At 39.5% G+C, this 22314-nt stretch overlaps 1 protein-coding gene across 1 annotated transcript in view; it reads right to left on the bottom strand.

Annotated features, from left to right (window-relative positions):
- lef1 (lymphoid enhancer-binding factor 1) overlaps positions 1-19341 on the bottom strand; it is a 112174-nt gene extending 92833 nt beyond the window's left edge. Inside the window, 5 exon segments of the mRNA XM_034188524.1 lie at positions 15625-15749; positions 16824-16843; positions 16845-16888; positions 18502-18584; positions 18587-19341. Coding sequence (XP_034044415.1) covers positions 15625-15749; positions 16824-16843; positions 16845-16888; positions 18502-18584; positions 18587-18701 — 387 coding nt within the window. The 5' untranslated portion in view covers positions 18702-19341.
- Positions 19342-22314: the final 2973 nt, after the last annotated feature.

Genomic DNA, 22314 nt, shown 5'->3' with positions numbered 1-22314 from the left:
GAGTTGGCGGTGTACACAGGGCTTCTGTTTAGGGCTACACTTCCCCTCACAGTCACCCAGTCGGCTTTGCTTTCCCCGGCTGCTTGAGATCTGCAGGAAAGGGAAACTAACGGCGGCTAGGCTACCTTGGTCCGCACCGACTACAGGGGCCTGGCTAGCTGTAGAATTTTCCACGGTGCGGAGCCGAGTCTCCAATTCGCCAGCCCCTGGCCTCCAAAAGCTACGAATAAGCTACACTTATTACAAGTACCATTACTGCTAAAGGAGGCCGAGGAATAACTAAACATTTCACACCCAGAGCAGAAAAGTGCGGGAGAGACAGGAGAAGCCGCCATGCTAAACCGGCTAAGAGCTAGTAGCTGCGCTAAGCCTAGCGGATTCATAAAAACACACAAAGTGAATATGTGTAAATAATTAGAGGTGATTCAGCAGACGGAGTGCTTTAGTTAAGGCATGTGAAGATTACACTGTGAAACAAATCGTTATCTAGATCAATCTAACTGCGCAGATTTAAACAGCTAACAGATACAGCAAAACACCGCTGTGCTCCGGAACAGGAAGTGATACAATACCGCAGTGAGAGCCACCACCAGTAGAGGGCAAGCAAGAGCCTACTGGTACCAAAACTCTGAGAATTTATGCCCGCACAATATTAATAAAGAAATTCATGGGGCTGTTTGTTTGTTGCCCTGCCCTGTATGTCTTTTAACCCACTGGTCAGGAATAGCGCTCCTATTTCGTTGTTTTCATTTAGTTTAAAGACAGTTTCATATTCTATTTGTCATATATGTGTGCCATAGATGGGCATTGCAGTACAGTGGGACTGTTGGGTTGCTACAGTATCTCCCACTGCGGCTGTCTCTGTATGTGTACATGTTGCTGTTCCGTCTGCCATTCCTGTTAAATGCACTGTATTTAAGTGGTGAAATAGCATGTGGACACAGCATACTTCTTTCATATTCTCCTTTCTTAAATGGTAAATGGACTGCATTTATATAGCGCTTTTCCATCTGAATCAGACGCTCAAAGCGCTTTACAATTATGCCTCACATTCACCACGATGTCAGTTAACCAAGTTATCCTGTCGCTCCCGCTTCCCCTAGTGTTTTTTAGCCCTCATTCCGCCCCACAGCAAAGTTTTAACCTCCCACTCCTGCGATATTTGCGTTGGGACCCAATCCCAATGCAGCGCTTTACCTGGATACTCCCATAATGAATATATACCAGAAAGTTTTTTTAACTGCCAAGTGGAAAAAAGTATTGATGCAGAATTGCTAACATCTGAACGATCACAACAATGAAAGTGGCTCGACCGCAAAACTAACAGAATACAGTGCCACAGACCTATGCGTGCCAGCGATGTGGGGACAAAAACACTGCTTTTTTTGTTCAACAATGCACATTTCACTGAAAATGTTGCACTCAAGAAGTCCGCAGTCAGGTAAACAATTTATGAAATATGGATGTTTTGAGAGTTTGCATTACCTAGCAATTTAATGGGAAGCAAAAAACAAAAACAAATTACTCCAGCTTTGGCCTTCTGGCAAGCACCTTACACTGGATACAGGCGATAGCTAGCAAACAGTTTTTTATGTGGCCCTGCCACTCATGTTAAGGTTAAAAGATTGTTTGCTAGCCATCACTAGCATTAGATGCTTGCTGCCTCTGGGAGTTTGGTGCATCTTCACCAGTGTTGCCACAGTTACTTTGAAAAAGTAATCCAATTACTGATTAGTCCTTGAAAAAGTAACTTAGTTACTTTACTGATTACTCAATTGGAAAAGTAACTAAGTTAGATTACTAGTTACTTCCCCGACAACAACCCTCTGCCACCTCAAAATGATAATGATACCTGTTTTGCCAAAACTCACTTTATAGTCACCCTTTCTTGACTTCAATGAAAATAAATACTTGTTTTATCAAAAGTAAAATAAAGACCTCTTTCTTGCCCTCATATTTAACTGTTGACAGCACTGTAACAGTAAAACTTGCAATTTCTAACCTACATTGTTTATAAATGTAACTATTAAATTCATTCTAACATTTAAATTCTCTCTAAATATTTTACTTGTCGAAATTATTATTATTTTAAGTAGTATTAGTAGTCGTAGTAAAAAAAAACAACTTCAAAACTGGACCTTTAATCTAGGGGTGTTGGGGGGGGGGGGGCACATCCCTGCCCCCACACTCCCATTCTATCTGGATTCGCCCCTGCTTTGGCATTTGAGCACAAAGAATGAACATTTATTTATGCAGAAAACATGACCAGATTTACGGGTTAAGAAAGTTTTATTGTGTTTTTCACATGTGGTCCTCAGAAAGAGAGTTTTAGGGCATATCAGTGGAAAATAGTGTTAGTTGTTGACAGCGTCGCGGAGGATCAGCTGTTTTAGCAGCAGATACAGAGCAGCTCAGCTCAGAATTCTAAATAGAGGAGAAAAAAAAAAACGCATAAAAATGTCTTTGTAAAGCTCAGTGCAGGTGTGCTGTTGTCCACCATGCTTTAAGATGGTGAGGACAAGTTGTAGCTGCTGCAAAAAACCGCGGATGAAAGCTCACAGCTCGCTTAAACTGGGCAGTTCAGTCGAACCCCAACCTCCTGCCCTACGGACCAAGTTTAATGCTGCTATCGACCCACAATGTAAAATAATAGTAACGCACAGTGACCTTGGAGAAGTAACTTTAATTCTGATACTGATTTGGAAGATTAACGCTGTTAGATTACTCGTTACTAAAAAAAAGTGGTTAGATTAGAGTAACACGTTACCGGCATCACTGATCTTCACTACAGTGGAGACACAACAGCTGAGAAGACTAATTACCAGGCTGTTTCTGTACACATTTGTAAAATGTGGGGAGTAGCAGGCCTTCCTGTGGTGGAAGCAGGCCTCATGTGGTGTCTTAAGGCCAGGTTTCCCTTCTGTGCTGCTACAACTCTGTGTGACCTCTGGCTGATACAGAGCAGAGATATTATAGGTAATCATACAAAGTAAGGACTTTCTGATGAGCAGCTTTTACAACAGTGCACTGTATCTGCTGCATGCCAAAAGAGCCCATCTGGTTGAATTTACTGCTGTAGTCAGGTGATGGGCTTGCATGAAGTCTTTGTTCCATCGAAGGACCACAGGACATCAACCGTGGTCCTCGCCAGTCTTTATTTCTGGCAGTTCTTTTTGCTTCCATCCATTATGTTCTTACCAAGCTCATCTAGCATACTGTGCCTCCAGATCTTGCTTGGACAGCACTGTCTGCAGATGCTTGAGGAAAATATTCTCAGGTTTGTGAAATATATCACTCACTCACGCATCTTCAACCGCTTACTCCAATTAAGGTCACAGTGGTGGTGGGGGGGAGCTGGAGCCTATTCCAGCAGTCATAGGGCGTGAGGCAGGTACACCCGGTACAGGACGCCAGTCTGTCTCCTGAAATATATATTTAATCCATTTCCATTTTCTTCTATTGATATTTTATCTCTATGGATTTGTAGTGTTCTTTCCCATAGTCTTTACACTGTACTGAAAATAAAATGCTAGTTTCACTCAAAATAACTTTTATAGCAGCTTTCTTTTTTATTTTAACTGGATTAAAACGCTGGGGAAAATAGTCATTACCTGTACATTAATTACTTTATTGTAAGTTACCATTATGACAAACTAATTTCCATTTTATATAAAAAGTACTACATTTTTATTTTAAACCAGCTTTCTTAATTATATACAATTTATGTAAAATTAGATATGCATCTCATCATATAAATGTTTGTGTTCATATATAAATTTACATTTTTTAAATTGTAATTTAAGGTGGTTGAACTTGTAGTGCCATAGCTATATTGAAGGTTGCGTGATCATAATAAGAAAAATCGGTAGAATAACTGTTTCTGTAAAATATTAATGAAAATGTATGCTAAATTTATTATTTTCACTAAATTTGTAGGATTTTACTTAAATGTTTCTGTTTGGCAGCCTTTCCTGGCAGACATTTGACTTTTTTTTTCAGTGTCTTACTCTTACTGTGATGGCCTACTGGAGATAAAAACACAAATATGACAAATAACGTTTGATACCATCCTAAATGTACCATTCAGAGATTATACATTTGTGATTATATGGTTAAAGTTTACAAATTCACCCATGAATGAGGAAATTATTTACTGTATGTTTTTTAGATAATAAAAAACTGTTAGAAAAAAAGCATTGTGCATTGTTGTGTACTTCTTATTATTGGCATTTATTCTTGAATACAAAAACATGATTTTTCGGTATATAAGGTGCACCTGAGTGTAAGTCACAGGACCTCCCAACCTAGTAAAATAAATAAATAAATAAAACAACAACAACACACGACTTATACTCTGAAAAATACAGTAAACTTGTAAGAGATCTAAATTATGTTCCAGTGCCCGTTAATTTAGTTTTTTTTCTTTAGTAAACTGTAAAATTCAGAATCTTAGGCTCCTTTCTGAGACCTTTCCTTTCTTATACTAAAAAGCTGCACTGCAGTTAAGAGAACTCACTTTCTCCTCTTTCCAACCAGGCGAGCACAACACAGAGCTCCATGACTCCAGCTCTGGATTATACAAATGATGTCAAAGGACAAAGTTGCGGTGAGTCCTAATGTATCCTTAAGTTTATATGTAAAAACGCTTCACACAAGGTGCCTTCAGGTAGGTGCCATCAGGCACACTGCAGATTCACAAAAAATAAACTCACCCGTACACACACCGCATACACACACACACACAAAAAGTCCAAACTGATTCTGCACTGTGAAACTATCACAGTGTGGTAAAAGATTTACTTTAAAAAGACAAATAATGTGGACAGAGTGAGCAGTGCATGTCTGATGTGACACGACTGTTTGTGTGCAGTATGTTCCAGGTGGAGAGTCGATACATCAGCAGCAGTTTGCTTTTATCACAAGGTGCGTTTCTGTTTGAGTTATCCTGAAACAAGTAAAAAGTGCATTAGTGCACGTTTTATTTGTCTGGAGTGGTTACAACAGCTCCCCAGGGTTTTAGAATCAGTGCATGAGAGCCACACAGGTGCAAATATGGCTGAGCTGTTAAAAGTATATTGGAAAACTTCTTTACAGATTATTACAAGTACTTCACTTTAAAAAGTACCACGTACTTATACACAGAGAGAGAGAGAGAGAGATATCATGTAGAAAAAAAAAATCATGTAGAAAAAAAAAATCTAATTATGAACTGCCTAGGAATTCTCACCCTGGGATAGAATGTATATAATGACAGGTTAGGCCACGTTTCACCTGGCTGCAGTAGATATATGGTTATATTAGAGATGTGGGAATGAAATGGCTCTCTGCCTGGGTGGTTGCCATCCAGGACTCAAGGCACTTCCGTGGTGTCGTGGATGCGGCAAAGCGCACCATCAGCGCATGCTCCCAGACTTGACTTGATGTAGGTAATAAGATGGGCTAATGTTAACCAGCTCTTGATATGTTGTTTGCTGTGCAAATGTGTTGCTTATACATGAGATGACAGTTTTTCAGGCCAACTGAAATAGCAAATATTAGATCTACACATTTGGCCATCAGATGTCAAAAATTACAGTGAGGAAAATAAGTATTTGAAAACCCTGCAATTTGCAAGTAATCCCACTTAGAAATCATGGAGGGGTCTGAAATGTTCATCTTAGGTGCATGTCCACTGTGAGAGACATAATCTTTAAAAAAAATTCCGGAAATCACAATGTATGATATTTTTAATAATTTATTTGTATGTTACTGCTGCAAATAAGTACGAGTATTTGAACACCTGTGAAAATCAATGTTAATATTTGGTACAATAGCCTTTGTTTGTAATTACAGAGGTCAAACGTTTCCTGTAGTTCTTGACCAAGTTTGCACACACTGCAGCAGGGATTTTGGTCCACTCCTCCATACAGATCTTCTCCAAATCTTTCAGGTTTGGAGTTTCAGCTTCCTCCAAAGATTTTCTATCGAGTTCAGGTCTGGAGACTGGCCAGGCCACTCCAGGACCTTGAAATGCTTCTTACGGAGCCCCTCCTTAGTCGCCCTGGCTGTGTGTTTGGGGTCATTGTCATGTTGGAAGACCCAGCCATGACCCATCTTCAATGCTCTTACTGAGGGAAGGAGGTTGTTTGCCAAAATCTCGCAATACATGACCCATCCATCCTCCCTTCAATACGGTGCAGTCGTCCTGTCCCCTTTGCAGAAGAGCACCCCCAGAGTATGATGTTTCCACCCCCATGCTTCATGGTTGGGATGGTTTTCTTGGGGTTGTTCTCATCCTCTAAACATGGTAAGTGGAGCTGATTCCAAAAAGCTCTATTCTGGTCTCATATGACCACATGACCTTCTCCCATGCCTCCTCTGGATCATCCAGATGGTCACTGGTGAACTTCAAACAGGTCTGGACATGTGCTGGCTTGAGCAGGGGACCTTGCTGCCCTGCAGGATTTTAAACCATGACAGCATCATGTGTTACTAATGTAATCTTTGTGACTGTGGTCCCAGCTCTCTTCAGGTCATCTCTCCTGTGTAGTTCTGAGCTTTCTCAGAATCATCCTTACCCCACAAATGAGATCTTGCATGGAATCCCAGACCGAGGGAGATTGACAGTCATCTTGTGTTTCTTCCACTTTCTAATAAATAATCATAACAGTTGTCTTCTACCAAGCTGCTTGCCTGTTGTCCTGTAGTCCATCCCAGCCTTGTGCAGGTCTACAGTTTTGTCCCTGGTGTCCTTAGACAGCTCTTTGGTCTTGACTATGGTGGATAGGTTGGAGTGTGATTGATTGAGTGTGTGAACAGGTGTCTTTTATACAGGTAATAAGTTCAAACAGGTGCAATTAATACAGGTAAAGAGTGCAGAATAAGAGGACTTCTTAAAGAAAAATTAACAGGTCTGTGTGAGCCAGAATTCTTGTTGGTTGGTAGGTGTTCAAATACTTATTTGCAGCAGTAACATAAAAAAAAAAAAAAAAAAAAAAAATCATACATTGTGATTTCCGGATTTTTTGTTTTAGATTATGTCTCTCACAGTGGACATGCACCTAAGATGAAAATTTCAGACCCCTCCATGATTTCTAAGTGGGAGAACTTGCAAAACCGCAGGGTGTTCAAATACTTATTTCCTCACTGTATATCAAGAGTTACAGTTTGTGGTGATGGAGGTTGTAGCATGATGATAACAAATATGTGTGTAGGGTGGGGGGGGGGGGGTGCTTGCTCAGGGTGTCATAACCTAGAACCCCCTCTGGCCAAGGATTAGGGTTACACTGATGCTTACAGGTACTTAAAGCATGACTATTATGGATTTGTCTAGTTGTCTAGAAACTAAATAAAAATAAAGACATGAAGGCTCAGTTGTGTGAACACCAATTAGCATTTAGTGAAACTTTGCTGCACAGCGTTACTGGCAGCATTATTAAATTATACACTGTGATGTTTTCTGGATGTTGATTTGAGCCTCAGCCATTAATCAGGCTTTGGCTATGTCGTCTTTGTCCTTAAGCTTTCACATCAGTCAGTCAAGGTGCTACTACCAACTGTAAGTTAAATAAATCTACTGCCACACAAAATGCAAAGCTTGTGAAAAAATTCTGCAAATATGACACGAATTCCAAACATCAGGAAAGTTAATACAGCGGTTATAGTTCCTAAACCGCTTATAAGAAATTGCGGTGATGTGGGTCATTTCTTCATAATGATGAAATCACCTACTTCAGATTTCAGCTTGCTGAGCCTTTGGTTATTACGCACTGCAGAGTCAGCCAAAAACAACAGCTATAAATTTAACTAAATACTAATATATGTTAAAGACACGAGTCTTTGGGGTACCCAACCCCATTTAATACGTTAACTTTATGTTCAAACTATCTAGTTGTGAATCATAAAATTTCAGCTCTTATATCTACTTGAAACCAACTATGAAGCTGGAACTGGTCAAATCTGCCGACAATCAGCAATTCCCAACAGCTCCGTCATGACTGGCCGGCATGTGCGGGAATGTCATGGTCAATGGAAATCAATCTAAACTACTGGATCGAGGGCGGTGGTAGAGTTGGAGATGGAAGAGAATGAAAGAGAATGTGTCTTTGATCTCAGCGAAAACTGATCCCAGGCCTGCAGATACTGGGGCTGTGGTGGCCAGCAGCAGTAGGCAGCAAGCTGACATCAGTGAGAAAGCCAGAGGACTCTTGTTCTGTGATCCTTCCACCAAGCCTGGATCTTTTTATTGGATAATTGACAAAAACATATATAAAATGACTACCGTTTTTATTGAAGTAGGGTTCGAGAGAAATTGGGCGAAAGGAAAGCAGCCATGATAAACGAAATGAAACGGACTCTTTAAAACTTTTGGCAGGGCCTAACTGCATGGCCTAATTCATCTGCAGTGAAGGGTAATTTCCTCTCATACAGGCAGCTGGTCTCCATACAGGCCTCTACACTTATTTCAGCGCCTATGTCGGAATAATTGATCAAACAGAAACCAGAAAACAAGCCATAAAAGATCATTTGGAAAGCATCATATCCCATATTTCACAAGGCACTCTATTTGGAAACTGATGAGTGTAATGCAGAGGAACTGGGCTTAAATTTTCTTCACACTGTCACTTTCACCCTCTGCAACTTTGGCAGAGGGAAAGCAGTGCAATGCTAACATCATTTTGTGATAGAGTTGCGTGTGGAGAGAAATCCTTTACACACAGCATGTGGCATCTGCCCCCCCAACAATCACATCTGCTTCAGAAACTGGTTCTTTTAATAGCACAGTACCCATATTTCACAACTTTAACCTGATGAAATAAACTAAAAACATATAGTCCAAGAAAATTAAAATTAAAAAAAAAAAAAAAAAAAAAAAAAATGGGAAGGGGAGGGGGTGTCAGTCTAGTCTGGGGACCAGGAGATTGTATTGAACAGGTTTTTTCAAGGTACCACACCACACCACAGCCAGAGTGGCTGTCTTTACAAGTGTGATACAGAGACATACACAATCACAAAACAGGATTAGATTGGACAGCTGTTCGTACACATACACTTATGTCTATTATGAGGACAAATTTGCAAATGGGGCAGACAAAGGAAGCCGCCAGTGAGAGACCTGCAGCTGTGTGAAATTAATACCATTACAGGAACAACATACGCAACAACATGCAGGACGCCACCTCTGGACAGAAATACAAACTCCTCTGCAAGAGGGCCTCAGAAATGTGACATAGCTTTTAGGGAGTATTGTTCACGCTAAGCTAGTTACACATCTTACATGAGATGTGGGACTACAAAATTTTACTACTTGAGAAATACTGTAAATTTCTTGTTATGTTCTGGGGAATGTGGTAGGCATTTTGATTTTTGAGCATGATATTAAAACTGTCAAGGCGTCATCGTTACAACTGCTGAAAATGAGGGGTAATAACTTCTTGTTTATCTTTCAGCAGCCCCGTTTTTTTTTTTTTTTTTTTTAGGTCAGGGTGATTAAGAACATATATTACATTTATAGACATAACCATTTGACTTTCTGTTTATTATGTGATGGAATGTCAGGTTTCTTTACAAACTTGTAACCAAGAACTGTCATCTTATTGAAACATCAATTACGAGGTCTGTTAGAAAGTATCCGACCTTTTTATTTTTTTCAAAAATCATATGGATTTGAATCAGTGTGATTGCGTCAGACAAGCTTGAACCCTTGTGCACATGCGTGAGTTTTTTCCACGCCTGTCGGTTGCATCATTCGCCTGTGAGCAGGCTTTGAGTGAGGAGTGGTCCACCCCCTCGCGGACTTTCATTGTCAGGAAATGGCGGGAATGATTTGGCTTTTTTTTCCCATCAGAATTTTTTCAGAAACTGTGAGAGACCGCCAGGTGGACCCCATTCGGAAAATTAATATGGCTTTCAGGGATGATTTTATGGGGATTACACAGATTAAGGAGTGATCCGACGGTTTTAAAGACCGCCCACAACGCTGAGAGTTGCGGCGCGCTCCAGCCCCCATCGACAGGCTGAGACCCCGCTGGAACACCACGATCAATTTCCAACGTGAAAGCTTTGTTGATTGGGACCCTCGTCTGACCTTTCACAAAAAGGCTGAAGATGTGGACATCAGCATTTTTTCGGTACATTCCACCATTACAGGAGTTTTGCGGAGGGACGCGCCACGGAGCCGTTCATTACGTGGGGACAAAACCACCTGGTGTTGGTCTCACAGGATGGCTTCTTAAAGGTGGATTTCAGATGGATTCCGGTTGCTTTTCTAGTCGTATGATTATCCATATGTGATTGTGCATGAGCTGGACCTGCCCCAACATGTCCTGGAAGGCTTCATCACGGCGTTGCTTTGCGCCATGCAGCTCCACCGCGACGCGCGGAATTCCTCTGCACGTCTTGTCTCAATGTGCCAAAAAAAATGCTGATGTCCACTCTTTTCACAATTCCTGTGCTAGTCAGACGACATACCGGATCAAGACAGTGTCCAGTTTAGAAATGACGGCACATTCCACTGTACAGGAGTTTTTGTCATGGAAAGAGGAGCGAGGGACGCGCCACGGAACCATTCATTACGCGGGACAAACCACCTCGGTGTTGGTTCACAGGACGGCTTAAAAGTGGATTTCAGATGGCTGTCGTTGCTTTTCAGTCGTGTGATTATCCGATTGTGATTGTGCATGAGCTGGACCTGCCCCAACATGTCCTGGAAGGCTTCATCACAGCGTTGCTTTGCGCCATGTAGCTCCACCACGACGCGCGGTGGAGCCGCTCCTCTTTCCATGACAAAAACTCCTGTAACAGTGGAATGTGCCGTTCATTTCTAACTGGGACGCTGTCTTAGATCCGGTTATGTCGTCTGACTAGCGAATGACGCAACCGACAGGCGTGGAAAAACTCACACATGCGCACGAGGGTTCAAGCTTGTCTCACGCAATCACACGTGATTCAAATCCATATGGTTTTTTGCAAAAACTAAAAAGGTCGGATACTTTTTTTAACAGACCTCGTAATTAATCAATCATTACAGGTAACTAGTGTATTGCCCCGTGGGGATCCACAGGCTCTAGATTGGGCAGGGTTAAAAAAAAAAAAAAAAAAAAAAAAGGTAGCTGACATTTTTCAAGGGTGGTAATAAATTGTGCAAAGTTTCTATAATTGCGTTGGAAATGGCGCGTGATTCCATAATGATTTTAGAGCCTGAGACATCAACCGTTTTTTGAAGAACACCTTTTATTTCCTGTTAATTACCTTAATTTTTTAAATGGCAATTTACTGTTTTATGTATTTCTACATTGTTTAGGCTCTTGTTAACATATACACCACTATTATTATTATCATAATTATAATTATTATTCTCAGTATTATTATTATTATTATTTTATTTTTACTTCTATTCTGTCATTTGATTTTTAAAATGAACACAATGGAAATAAATGTTTTCACTTCTTGTAACATTTAACCTATTTACAATTATATTATGTACTTGCATTGAACTTATTAAATAAAATCACACACACAAGCACTCACACTTATATATATATATATATATATATATATATATATATATAAATATATATACACATATATATACACACACATTACAACACCATTTGTGTGTTGTCTCACATATTTAATGGGACCAAACATAACTGGATAATCAACTTCAAACTATATGATAGTGAGTTGTGTGTTAATCCCTCAGTATTTTATTGTTATGTCAGTGGACAAAAGGCAAAGAGTGGAATTTAGCTGTTAAATATCCCTCACAATTCAGGTTAAAGCAATTATCAAGAAATCTAAAGAGAATGGCAGTGTGGGAATCCACAGACAGCAGTGCAACCTCAAAAACTGTGCCCGAGTATGAGGAAGATTAATGAATGCAGCGACTAAGAATTTCTTGATAACTCTGAAAGACTTATAAGCTTCAGTGAGTGTGACTGAAAAGACTGCAACAACACTTCTGGTCTGTTGTTTCATCAGTCTCAGAGAACAGATGTTAAGGAAAAATGTGAAAATGAGCCTCAGGTTTATCACAAGACGCATCAAAGACCTACATGTCTGTAATTTTCAGTCATTTCATTTCTGGGAGTAACAGCAGACATATTTGTACAGAAATATTTTGGTATGGGCCTTTCAGTTTGGTACGCATTTACGCCAAACAAATTCGACCAATGCACGTGTGAAACTTTTCTCTGTGTGCGGAACTCACTGTAAACATGTTTTCCCTGAGCAACTTTAGCAAAGAAACCCGGACGTTCAGCACATGGTTGTGTCCCAATTCAGGGGCTGCACCCTTCTAAGCCCGCGTCCCATGAAGATGTGGTCTTCATAGACAAACAGAAGCTGAACCAGCAGTCCTCAATGAAACTGTCTAGCCCAGAGAGAATTTTGCTGTTGCGTCATTAGCGTTTACCTGCAACAAGCTAATGCAGTGGGTGTAACAAGTAGTTTAGTCATTTTTCAGTACTTATTTATACTTAGAAAAATTCTTATTTAGAATTATATGACACCTAAATAGATCCTTGTCATTTGACTGGTGAACTGTATGACATTTCATTATTTTGTCCAATTTTATGGGTGATATCACTACCGTGCATTTTTTTTTGTCCATCAGTTTCACTCTATGCATGCCTTCATTAGCTTTTATGTAACACCAAAATAGATCCTTGTCATTTGGCTTGGTGGTGTGTATGTCAGAGATATGATCATTGTTCCAATTTGCAATATGGTTCCATACCTTTTCATCATTGCACGCCGCGACCTACCTTAATGTAAAAAACAGTACGTATTGCATTTGCGTGCATGAAGCATTCAAGCACTGATGGACTGAAACCTCACACAAGCACTCTTGCACCCTTTGACCAGGGCTACAGTGCTTAGTTTAAAAACAACCATGGTGGGGGTTTGTCTTGGTGACAGAGTACAATTTGAACAAGCTTATTGATGGTGCTCATCTTCTACCAACAAAAACACAATTCCAGTACGCCGTAAGCCATCTGGAGGCAATTTTCAGTATTCGCTGGGATGTCTCTACTTTAAGTAGAGACGCTGTCAGATGAAAAACTCAATTTCTGTTGTGATTTTTCGTTGGACTGATGAAAGCCAGACGGCACTCTGTACACACAGAAGTCAATGCATGGCATCAGGTATGGACTACATCATCATGTTTGCCAATTTACGCAAAGGAATTTACTGCTATAATGAACAATTTTGGATTGGGACTGCTATTTAAAGTTTGTGTTGGACTGTTTGGAACCTCTTGACCTCATTGGACCACTGACGCACACAAAAACTTAATCCCTTTTCTCGTTTATAAATTAATAAAATATCAAATGACAAGCATCTATTTTAGGTGTTATATAACACAAATAATGAATGCTTTTTTCAAACATGCAACGGAAAAAATATTTCATGAAGTGAAAGATGAAATGTTTCATTCAGGAAGGTGCAGCACATCTGCTTTCTTGAATTTAAGAAAGGAGATGCATGTTTCCACAGACACAGCTAGCCTCTCGGGTTCTCACACTGCTCAGTGGTATGTCGGTAGAGCTGAACGTCTGGGTCCTGCTGCCCCTCCCATTCCTGCTCTGAGATGAAAAGCCTCTCTAAATTTAATATCAATAAAATAAATAAAATGTGCAGATCCATTTTGGTGTTATATAAAACAAATAATGTCATCTATTCGTGCACTGGAAGATTTCGTTTGAATTGTTGACATTTGGAATGTACCACGCAACTCGGCTGATGTCTTGTTAAATGGTACATTCCATCTTTCAGCTTCATGCAAACATTCTTCTTACTAGTACACTGAAACAGTCATTATTTGTAATATACACATGGAACATAAAAGTGTCCTTTCATTTATTTATTTTAGTTTAAATTTACTACCATTTGTCTGTACTACCATGCAATAACTCATGAGATTGGCCATGAAGAAACATCAGCTATTGCATTTTTTTTTTTCTTTTTTTTTTGCTTGTTTTCGGGGGGGGGGGTTGGGGGCTGCAACATGTCGGCTGCATTCCAAGGAGCTTTCAAAATGGGACGACCTAGTTGCGCCACGGATGATTGTATGCGGCCTAACAAATGAAGCCTTAGAAGAGTTGCAGCGCTGAATTAGGACACAGCCCATGTGGCAGCACCAGCGTTTGCTGTTTGTGAACACTACGGCTCCTCGTCTAATAATTATAACGATGGACAAAGACCATGAATCAGACAAAAGCTATCATTTATCTGCAGGTCAGGTACCTCCTGGTTGTACTTCGAACCTGTTCAGCATCATCAAAAGTGAGCATCAGTAGTTGCAACAAAAGGTGAATGCAGTGTAAACCAAGCTCCAAACGGCATTTAAGCAGCCTCTTGCTAACAGTTCAAACTAAACAAACGCAATAACAAAAGACCACTATTACACCCCTAAACTCAATATATGCATAACACAGAAATAGCTGTTTAGAATAGTTGATTGTTGCATACAAGTTGTGTAAAACCACAATAGAATTTACAGAATGACTGAGAATCTGAATGGAAATGTCTCATAAATTCTGTAATCAGATTGAAATAAGTGGATCTGATCAAACATCCAGCTAGATCAACAAGGGTTGTTCAGTTCTTTCATAATCCTTTAGATGGAATTATATGAGCCATGTAAGCACCTGATCAGATTCTTCCCGACATGCAGAACGCTCTGCACATGCAACAATTTTTCAGACAATTAAATACCTGAAAAGTCCTCTGATTTTTTTTCCCCCCTGAATTGGAAACGGAAGAGAATATGGAGATGTCAAAAGAGGTTTAAAAAATACAACTGACTATTTCCATGACCAGAAACAAAGAAGGAGAAACTGTACCACAATTTGCCTGAATCCCCAAACCCTGTCACCGAATCTGGTCTGAGGGGGAGGAAGAAGTAGAAAATGCACAATAATGTGGCTTTGCTTTTCTCTTTTTGAAAATAAAATTTCTACTGCTGCAGTTTGAGTATCAAAACAACAATAAAATTGTGTGGCAGGGGCACTGCTTGGTGCACATGTCAAAATAGCCAATCCAGTTGTTTTGTGCAACTACTATAGATATCTGATCCGTCTGATCATTTTCATTACAGCCATGTATGCATTACGTATACATGGCCGACCGTATCCACCAATCAAAATGATTCCACACAGACTGGAATCCTTCATATAAAATGCAGCTTATGTCTCTCTTCTCCCTCAGCCTCCAACTCTGTATTTCGGGCACAGGATGTGCCTGCAGATGTGGTTTTGGTCCGTCAAGGTTTATGGTTTTAGACACTTTGGTTTTTAAGCTGTGAAATTTACAATAGGGCCAGAACTTGTGTAAACCTGCAAGTCTGCTGTGAAGTTAAAGTCTGTGACACTGTTTGTTTTCGGTTACTGCCCTACATGATAATGTAATGTTATAAAGCAGTGTACTGTCAAAGCAATTCCCAACAAGCAAATAAAACATACATGCTCAAAATATGGCAAAAGACTTGCAGATTCTGTTGTGATTCTCCCCCTGTTCCTACTGGGAAAGGTTTGATGTTGCTTTGTCTGTGGTATGTGAATTGTTACACCAACAGCATTTCATGTCATGATGCCACTCTACTGATGCAATAATATCTAGAAGAAAAATATTGTTACAGACCGTTCTGGGTATAGGAGGTGAGAGGGAGCCATTGTTCATGTAGGAGTCGTTCATGTTGCTCATCATGATGTAGCCTGGGTAGCCTGGGTATGGATGGCCTTTACTGTAGAGGTCTTGGTGCTTTCCTTGTAAAGGAGAGAAAAAGAAAGCTCAGATATGCTGACCAGAAAAACCAACAGCTTAGCAAACAGATAAAAGAAATATATGTATATACACACACCCAACACAAGTGCATTTTCATGTGGTAGAAATTCTAAAAGTTTTTCATCTGTGAATTGAACCACAAACAATGACAAGGCTGAGCACAAAGTTCACCTGCCTGCTTGGACGCAGTAATGATATCGCTGTCGAACACTTTAACCCGTGCCCTATTTTGCCTCGGACTTTTGTTCGCACCCTTTCTTCCCGTCTTGGAGAGGAGGTCTGCATTATACTGAGGAACAATGGAGCCCCTCTGTGCCAATTAGCACCAATTAGGAGAACAACAGACTGTGTCAAAACAGGAGACGCCCAATTGTTCCTACGCCTTTGACCTAAGTGTGGCTTTATAAAAGAGGCCTCAATACAGCGACACTCACCACTGAACTGCACACTGCGCAACGGGGGTTGGTGTGGGGTGTTTGTGGTGCAGAAACATGAATGTTGTTTGAAGAAAGCCAGTGTTGGTCTGAGGGGATTATATTCACGAGTGAAAGGGAACAAAGAGAGGACACATGCCTCCTTAAAGCCCTAATCATGACCTGCAGCAGAGGGGTCAGGCTATAACAGTCTAAAGAAGCCCAAGCTGCAACAACATGTTGCACGTCAGTGGAAGCAGACGCCTCGTGAATTTAGGGAGATGAATGGAGTTGGTCTCTCATGACAAACACCAAAGTAGATGAAACATGCCAAAAATGCCGCAATGATGGAATGATCAATTAAAACATCACAAAAGTGTGTATTTAATCTTTCTGCAGGAACCGCCATCTATGAGGGAGGTAATACTATCCACAAAGGCAAAACGTGTCCTGACTCGAGTTGGCTCAGAGATTATCTGTGTCTGGGCAGCAGGAAAATACAATCTGATAAGAATCAAAGCCAACAGTGATCACTTCTGTAAGGAGAAAACAAAGCAGTGCTTCTTCACGGCATCACAAAAGAGTATTTTGAAAATCTGAATTTTATGTTCATTTTGCTCCCGTTAAAACTGTGTCACTTACTGTCATCTGGATGATCTCTGTTTTTCATGATATGAATCTTGCGGTATTTGGGACTGCGTTGCTGCCTGTAAAAAACAAACAAAAAAAAAAAACAAAGGAAAAGAAAAGAAATGATGGTGAGTTAATTAGGAAGGCCATCAAATGCACTTAACGGAGGAAGACACACCCAAACGGTGCTGGGACGAATGCTGGCTTTTTGTGCATCACTAAAAACAGAACAAGGTCACACACAGGCGCCTCGATCTATGCAGAGGGTGATAGTGCAGCCTGCATAAAAGTGTCAAAACAACCACTTAGTTAAGCTCCATGTCCTTAAGGAGTGCACAAATTAACTTGTTTTCAGTTCCACTAGTCCACTCTCATTTCATCTCAGCTGAAGCATCCTAAATTTAAACAGGGTGTATTTGTTCCTATTAAATTAAAAGGCTATGTCAGATGCTCAATAAATATTCTATGAAAAGGAGAAACGATTTCATTTTCTACTTCAAAAAGAAAAAAAAAATCCTCTACTATTTGCAAATCTATTTCATTTCCCTTTTCAAATCAGAATTGGGAAGAGGACCCCTTTTTTTGGAGTTCAGACCCCTCAGGATGGCTTCAAGCTGAGAGAGGGAACTTCACCAGATTCCAAATTAACATTCAGCCCCTGTCTCATATGTCTCCAGGATATTTGGTGGTGAATATGTACAGTCTCGCTCAAGATGTATCCAAAATTCCATTAACACCGTGGTTAATGACAAAACAGCCAGTTATCTTTGGGAAAGGGAAAGTGCGACTTGCATCCTTAGGTCAGTACAGGAGAAAAGTGGATGCTGGAAAAAATAAATAAATAAATGCAAATTTATTTCCGTGATATTCCACGCCTGCTTTCTGTGACTGTGCACGTTAATAAAATGTCATTTGTCACTGCAGCACCAGAATATTAAGTGCAAGTCCGGATGCTTTTTGAACATTTTTGAAAACATTGTATTAAAAAAAGGAATTTTATCCATGAATGTGTACAACTTACTTTTAAAATTAGATTTTTAAACTGTCTCAATGTCATTTTGCAGTGACTTTGTCAATGAGATAAAGAAATTAAAATATTATTTTGGAATTATCACATTCATGAAAATCATGATCTGGCCATGTTTGTAATAGTTATTAGAAGATCATGAAAATGCAAAACCCACACCCAAATAACTTAAGCATTTTTTGTCACATTGTTAATATTTTTAGCATCACGTTATTTATCAACAGATTAAAACCACGTGTGCTTCCTAAATGCATCTACGCTGGCATTTATCAGTTAGACAAGGCCTCAATTCTTACAATACATTAAAAAATATATCTAATTTTAACGACAAACTTGATTTACGCCTAACAATAAAGACGACTGTAATGTGTTTTAAGGGTTTTGTGTGTTTTGAGCGCATCCTGCAGAGCTGCAAAGCTTCAGCAGCATCACTTAATATAAAACATATATATTTTTAAATAGACCAAACCAGCATCGTTTGAAAATAAGTTGATAAATAAAATCGTGAAGCACAAAAACGGCTGTATTTTGGCTGTCAGATGATGCTCAGTCTAATTTTTGAGCATTTCTGACAGATTCCATATGAAAGTTAAAAAGTGAAAGCGATGAACTTTGTCTTTGTTGACGACCACGCTTCCTGCTGGTCACGTTGTTTGTACTCACATCGTGGCTGTTGCTGTTGGGGCTGATCTCCGACTCGTTGACCAGAGAGGACTTGATGTCTGCCAGGTCTCCTTCCTCTCTGAGTGACTGAGTTCGGCGAAGATCTGCTCCTTCTGCGGGTCTCCTTCGTCTTTGAACGGGATCATTTCGTCGGTAGCGCAGAGCTCCGGGTCTCCTCCGCCGCCCGACAACTGTGGCATTTTAGCTCTCAAAAAAACTAAAACACACGAAACTACACGGAGAGAACTTAAAAATCCACCGAAACGTGTCCGGCTTGTTTCCCGGCGGAAAAACACGCTGGGATTTTTGTTTTTTTAACTAAACAAGGGATTTAAAAAAAAAAAAAACTAAACCAGATCAAAGTGAAACATGTAAACAATCAGAATGGATGTCTGCTATGGAAAGCCAAAAGGTCATAAATTTGCGTCTGTGTCATGAAGAAGAAAAAGTAAAGTTAAAATTATGAGTCGAAACGCTCACAAACTGGTTCGATGCGGATTTTTTTAAGTGCATCTATTAAAATTACGAAAATATTTCCTCGGTGGTCCTGCGAACAAAAATGAGGAAAAAATGTGAGCTAGCATTAAAAAAAGTGAAGGTGAAAATTTAACAGATGGAAGTGGAGGAAGTAAGACTTAAAGAAGACGAAAACCCACTAAGGAAAACGCCGTTCATACTTCAAAATACATCCTCAAAGGTGGCCGGAAGAGAGGGATAAAAGTCAGAAAACAGTCAGCGAGAAAAACGCCGTGGACCGACTTCCCCTGCTCCCACGGAGTAATGAAACCGGTGTGAGTAATGTAGCGGCTCTCTCTCTCTCCTCTCTCTCTCTCTCTCTCTCTCTCTCTCTCTCTCTCTCTCCTCTCTCTCTCTCGTCTCTCTCTCTCTTTCCTCCTCCGCCTCCTCTGAAGGAGAGATGAAAGGGAAGCCGAGGCTGTGATTGACAGTGCACCGACTGACACTCCCCTGAGAGAGAGAGATTTATCCACAGCTCACACAACAAAAAAAGGGCAAGAGAGGAGAAAAGAGGAGACTGACGCACAGCTTCAGTAAAGTGATAAAATAAAAATCATAATAATAATTATTAAAAAATAAACAAAACATGACAGACCGGAGCTTTGGCTGGTTACTGAGGAAAATTATATAAAAAACGCAGTATTTTGTGGTAATTTCAGTATAAACAGAAAATACTTAATTCAGAAGAATAAGAAATCAAATCAAATCAAATAAAAACATTTTAACATCTGTTGAAAATTGTTATTTTAAAATCCACAATAGTGGATTTTAAAATTCAGCCACTTTCAGAAAAGCTGCATCATTTATTTAATTGCTTTTTGATTAATTCAAAGTCGACATACGTTTTAAGCATGTCAGATTTTGATAAACGTGATTTTTTTCCCTTCATGTATAGAATATCTCCTTTTAAACTTGAAAACTCCCATTCCCTAAAAATAAAAATGATCATTTAATCAGAGAAACCAATCCATTATTAAATTGCAAACCTCATTTTTAAATAAAAATAAATTATAATTTATTTTAGGTGTTTTATCTTTTACATGCCAACACAAAGATAGTTGCTGATGATGACTGAATAATAAAATAAATGCAAAAATGTGATTAAATAGAACCTGTTTTTCTTATAAATTGTAAGGGCACCTGTAAAAAATATGTTTTAAAGACAGAATGTATCACACATTTTGCTTACTTGTAAATTTTAAATATTTAGTCGTTTTTAATTACTTTTTAATACATTTTAGGCATCTTAAATGTGTCTAAACCTTATGCATAGCATGGGAGATTTATTTATGATATGCCTGCTCTGCTAATAGGTTGTCTTTTACATTATTGTAATAATTTTCCATTACTAGCCAACAAATTAAGAATGAGCTCCTCCTATTATCGAAATGACAATAATGTGATAAATTTTCCATATCATCCCACCACCACCCCCATTAATAACAAACAATTTTTTTCATTTTTTTCAATTTTCATTGGTTGTCTTTTGAATGATGGAAATGTTCAGATTATTACATTCACTAGTCCACTCACACACCACACACACACACACACACACACACACACACACATATATATATACACACGCGTGTGTGTGTGTGTGTGTGTGTGTGTGTGTGTGTGTGTGTGTGTGTGTAAAACAGGGGTGCAAATATCCAATTAAGAGACAACTGAATGCTTCACGAAATCTCACCTTTTGTTTCAATGAGTCTGAATCACATCTATAAGACACACAGCTATATACACTTAGTATGTTGAATAATAATAACAATAATAATAATAAAAAATAAAGGTTCATTCAAATTAGTGAAAAAGCCAAAATACAATTGTGTATAAAATTGCTAAAGATGATAACTGTGAGGGATGCACTGAAAATAAGTATTATTTTTGCTGTTTAAAAAACTAATTTAATGATTATACATTAAAAAAATTCATCTAAAAGTGATTTATTTATTTATTAAATGTGGGATATTTGTATTCTGAACAAGTTCCATACACGAACCGATATTTAACAGGAGAGGTACTGCCAAAAAAAAAAGAATAAGAAAAAAAGAAAATACTATTTTAAAAAAAAAATCCAAGTTTGAGTCAGTGTGGAAGAAGAAGTCGAACGAGAAGCGGTGGCAGCGCACTGTACGACTGTCAGAGATTGCGTGAGAATCAAAGTTGGGATGTGGAAGCAGATCTTTATAAAGCGAGGAGGTGGGGTTAGCGGGGCGGAGCCGCGGCTGCTTTTGATCTTGCGCGGCTGCTTCTTTCATCCCTGACTCCCCCTCCTCCTCACCCTCATTCTCCTTTTATGACTACATTTGGTCCGAGTGTGGAGCCCAGCCAACATTTCCACGCGTGCGTTTATCCAGCTGAGAGAGGAGAGGAGAGAGAGAGAGAGAGAGAGAGAGGAGGAGAGAGAGAGAGAGAGAGGGGTTCTTCCGTGAAAAAAAGATCAAAGGGTTTTGGAAGCAGTGTGTGGATTCAAAAGAGCCGAGACTGGCTGCATTCCAGCGTATAGCGGAAAGCGCGCGCACGCACATGCGGCACGAGAGGGGGAGAGAGAGGGAGAGAGAGAGAGAGAAAGAGACTAATTTGAAAGATTTCACACGGGCAGATCTGAACAACCAAACCTTTCATTAGAAGCCCTTTAACATTATATAAAAATCTGTGATACAACATACACAAACTCTGGTTCTACATCATTACAGCAGGCTTTTTTTTGTTGTTGTTTTTGCTGGTTTTATTAATCAAAATCATACTTTCTTTTCTCACATTTTATTTCCACTTTTTTTTCTGGCACGTTTTGAAATGACACTACCTACAGTCCTGTGTAAGTCTCCAGCACTCCACTGGATAAATGTGCTTTTGTTTGTTTGTTTGTTTTTTATCAGTGCATCAGCAAAATACCACATATGATTTGATAAATGACTTCTTAAAAGAAAAAGAAAATTGTGGTTTTCATTAAAACCTAGCTGTAAAATTTTCTCCAAAAAAAAAAGAAAAAAAGAAAAGAAAACATACATCTTGGAGTGTTCAGTTAAAAAAAATGTTTTTAATGAAGTACTGACTGTGCTCCAGAACTCAGCAACGTGGGTGTGCAGCCAGTACATTCTGAGTGCCGGTGTCGCTGACCGAATGGTCTCCCCCTAAAAATCAGTCCCGCGTTGCCTTCACTTGCGCATGCGCCATTAGCTGCAGTTCACTAACTATCACGTTGTTTCTGTTTAAAACTACACTCCAGTCATCATCTATCTCAGCAACAGATACCTGAAGAGTTTGCACAACGAACATTTCCACATAAATGTA

This window comes from Thalassophryne amazonica, chromosome 15 (assembly GCF_902500255.1).
Source record: "Thalassophryne amazonica chromosome 15, fThaAma1.1, whole genome shotgun sequence".
NCBI classification, from domain to species: Eukaryota; Metazoa; Chordata; class Actinopteri; order Batrachoidiformes; family Batrachoididae; genus Thalassophryne; species Thalassophryne amazonica.
The sequence above is the reverse complement of the archived record's forward strand: the minus strand, read 5'-3'. Positions and strand labels throughout refer to the sequence as shown.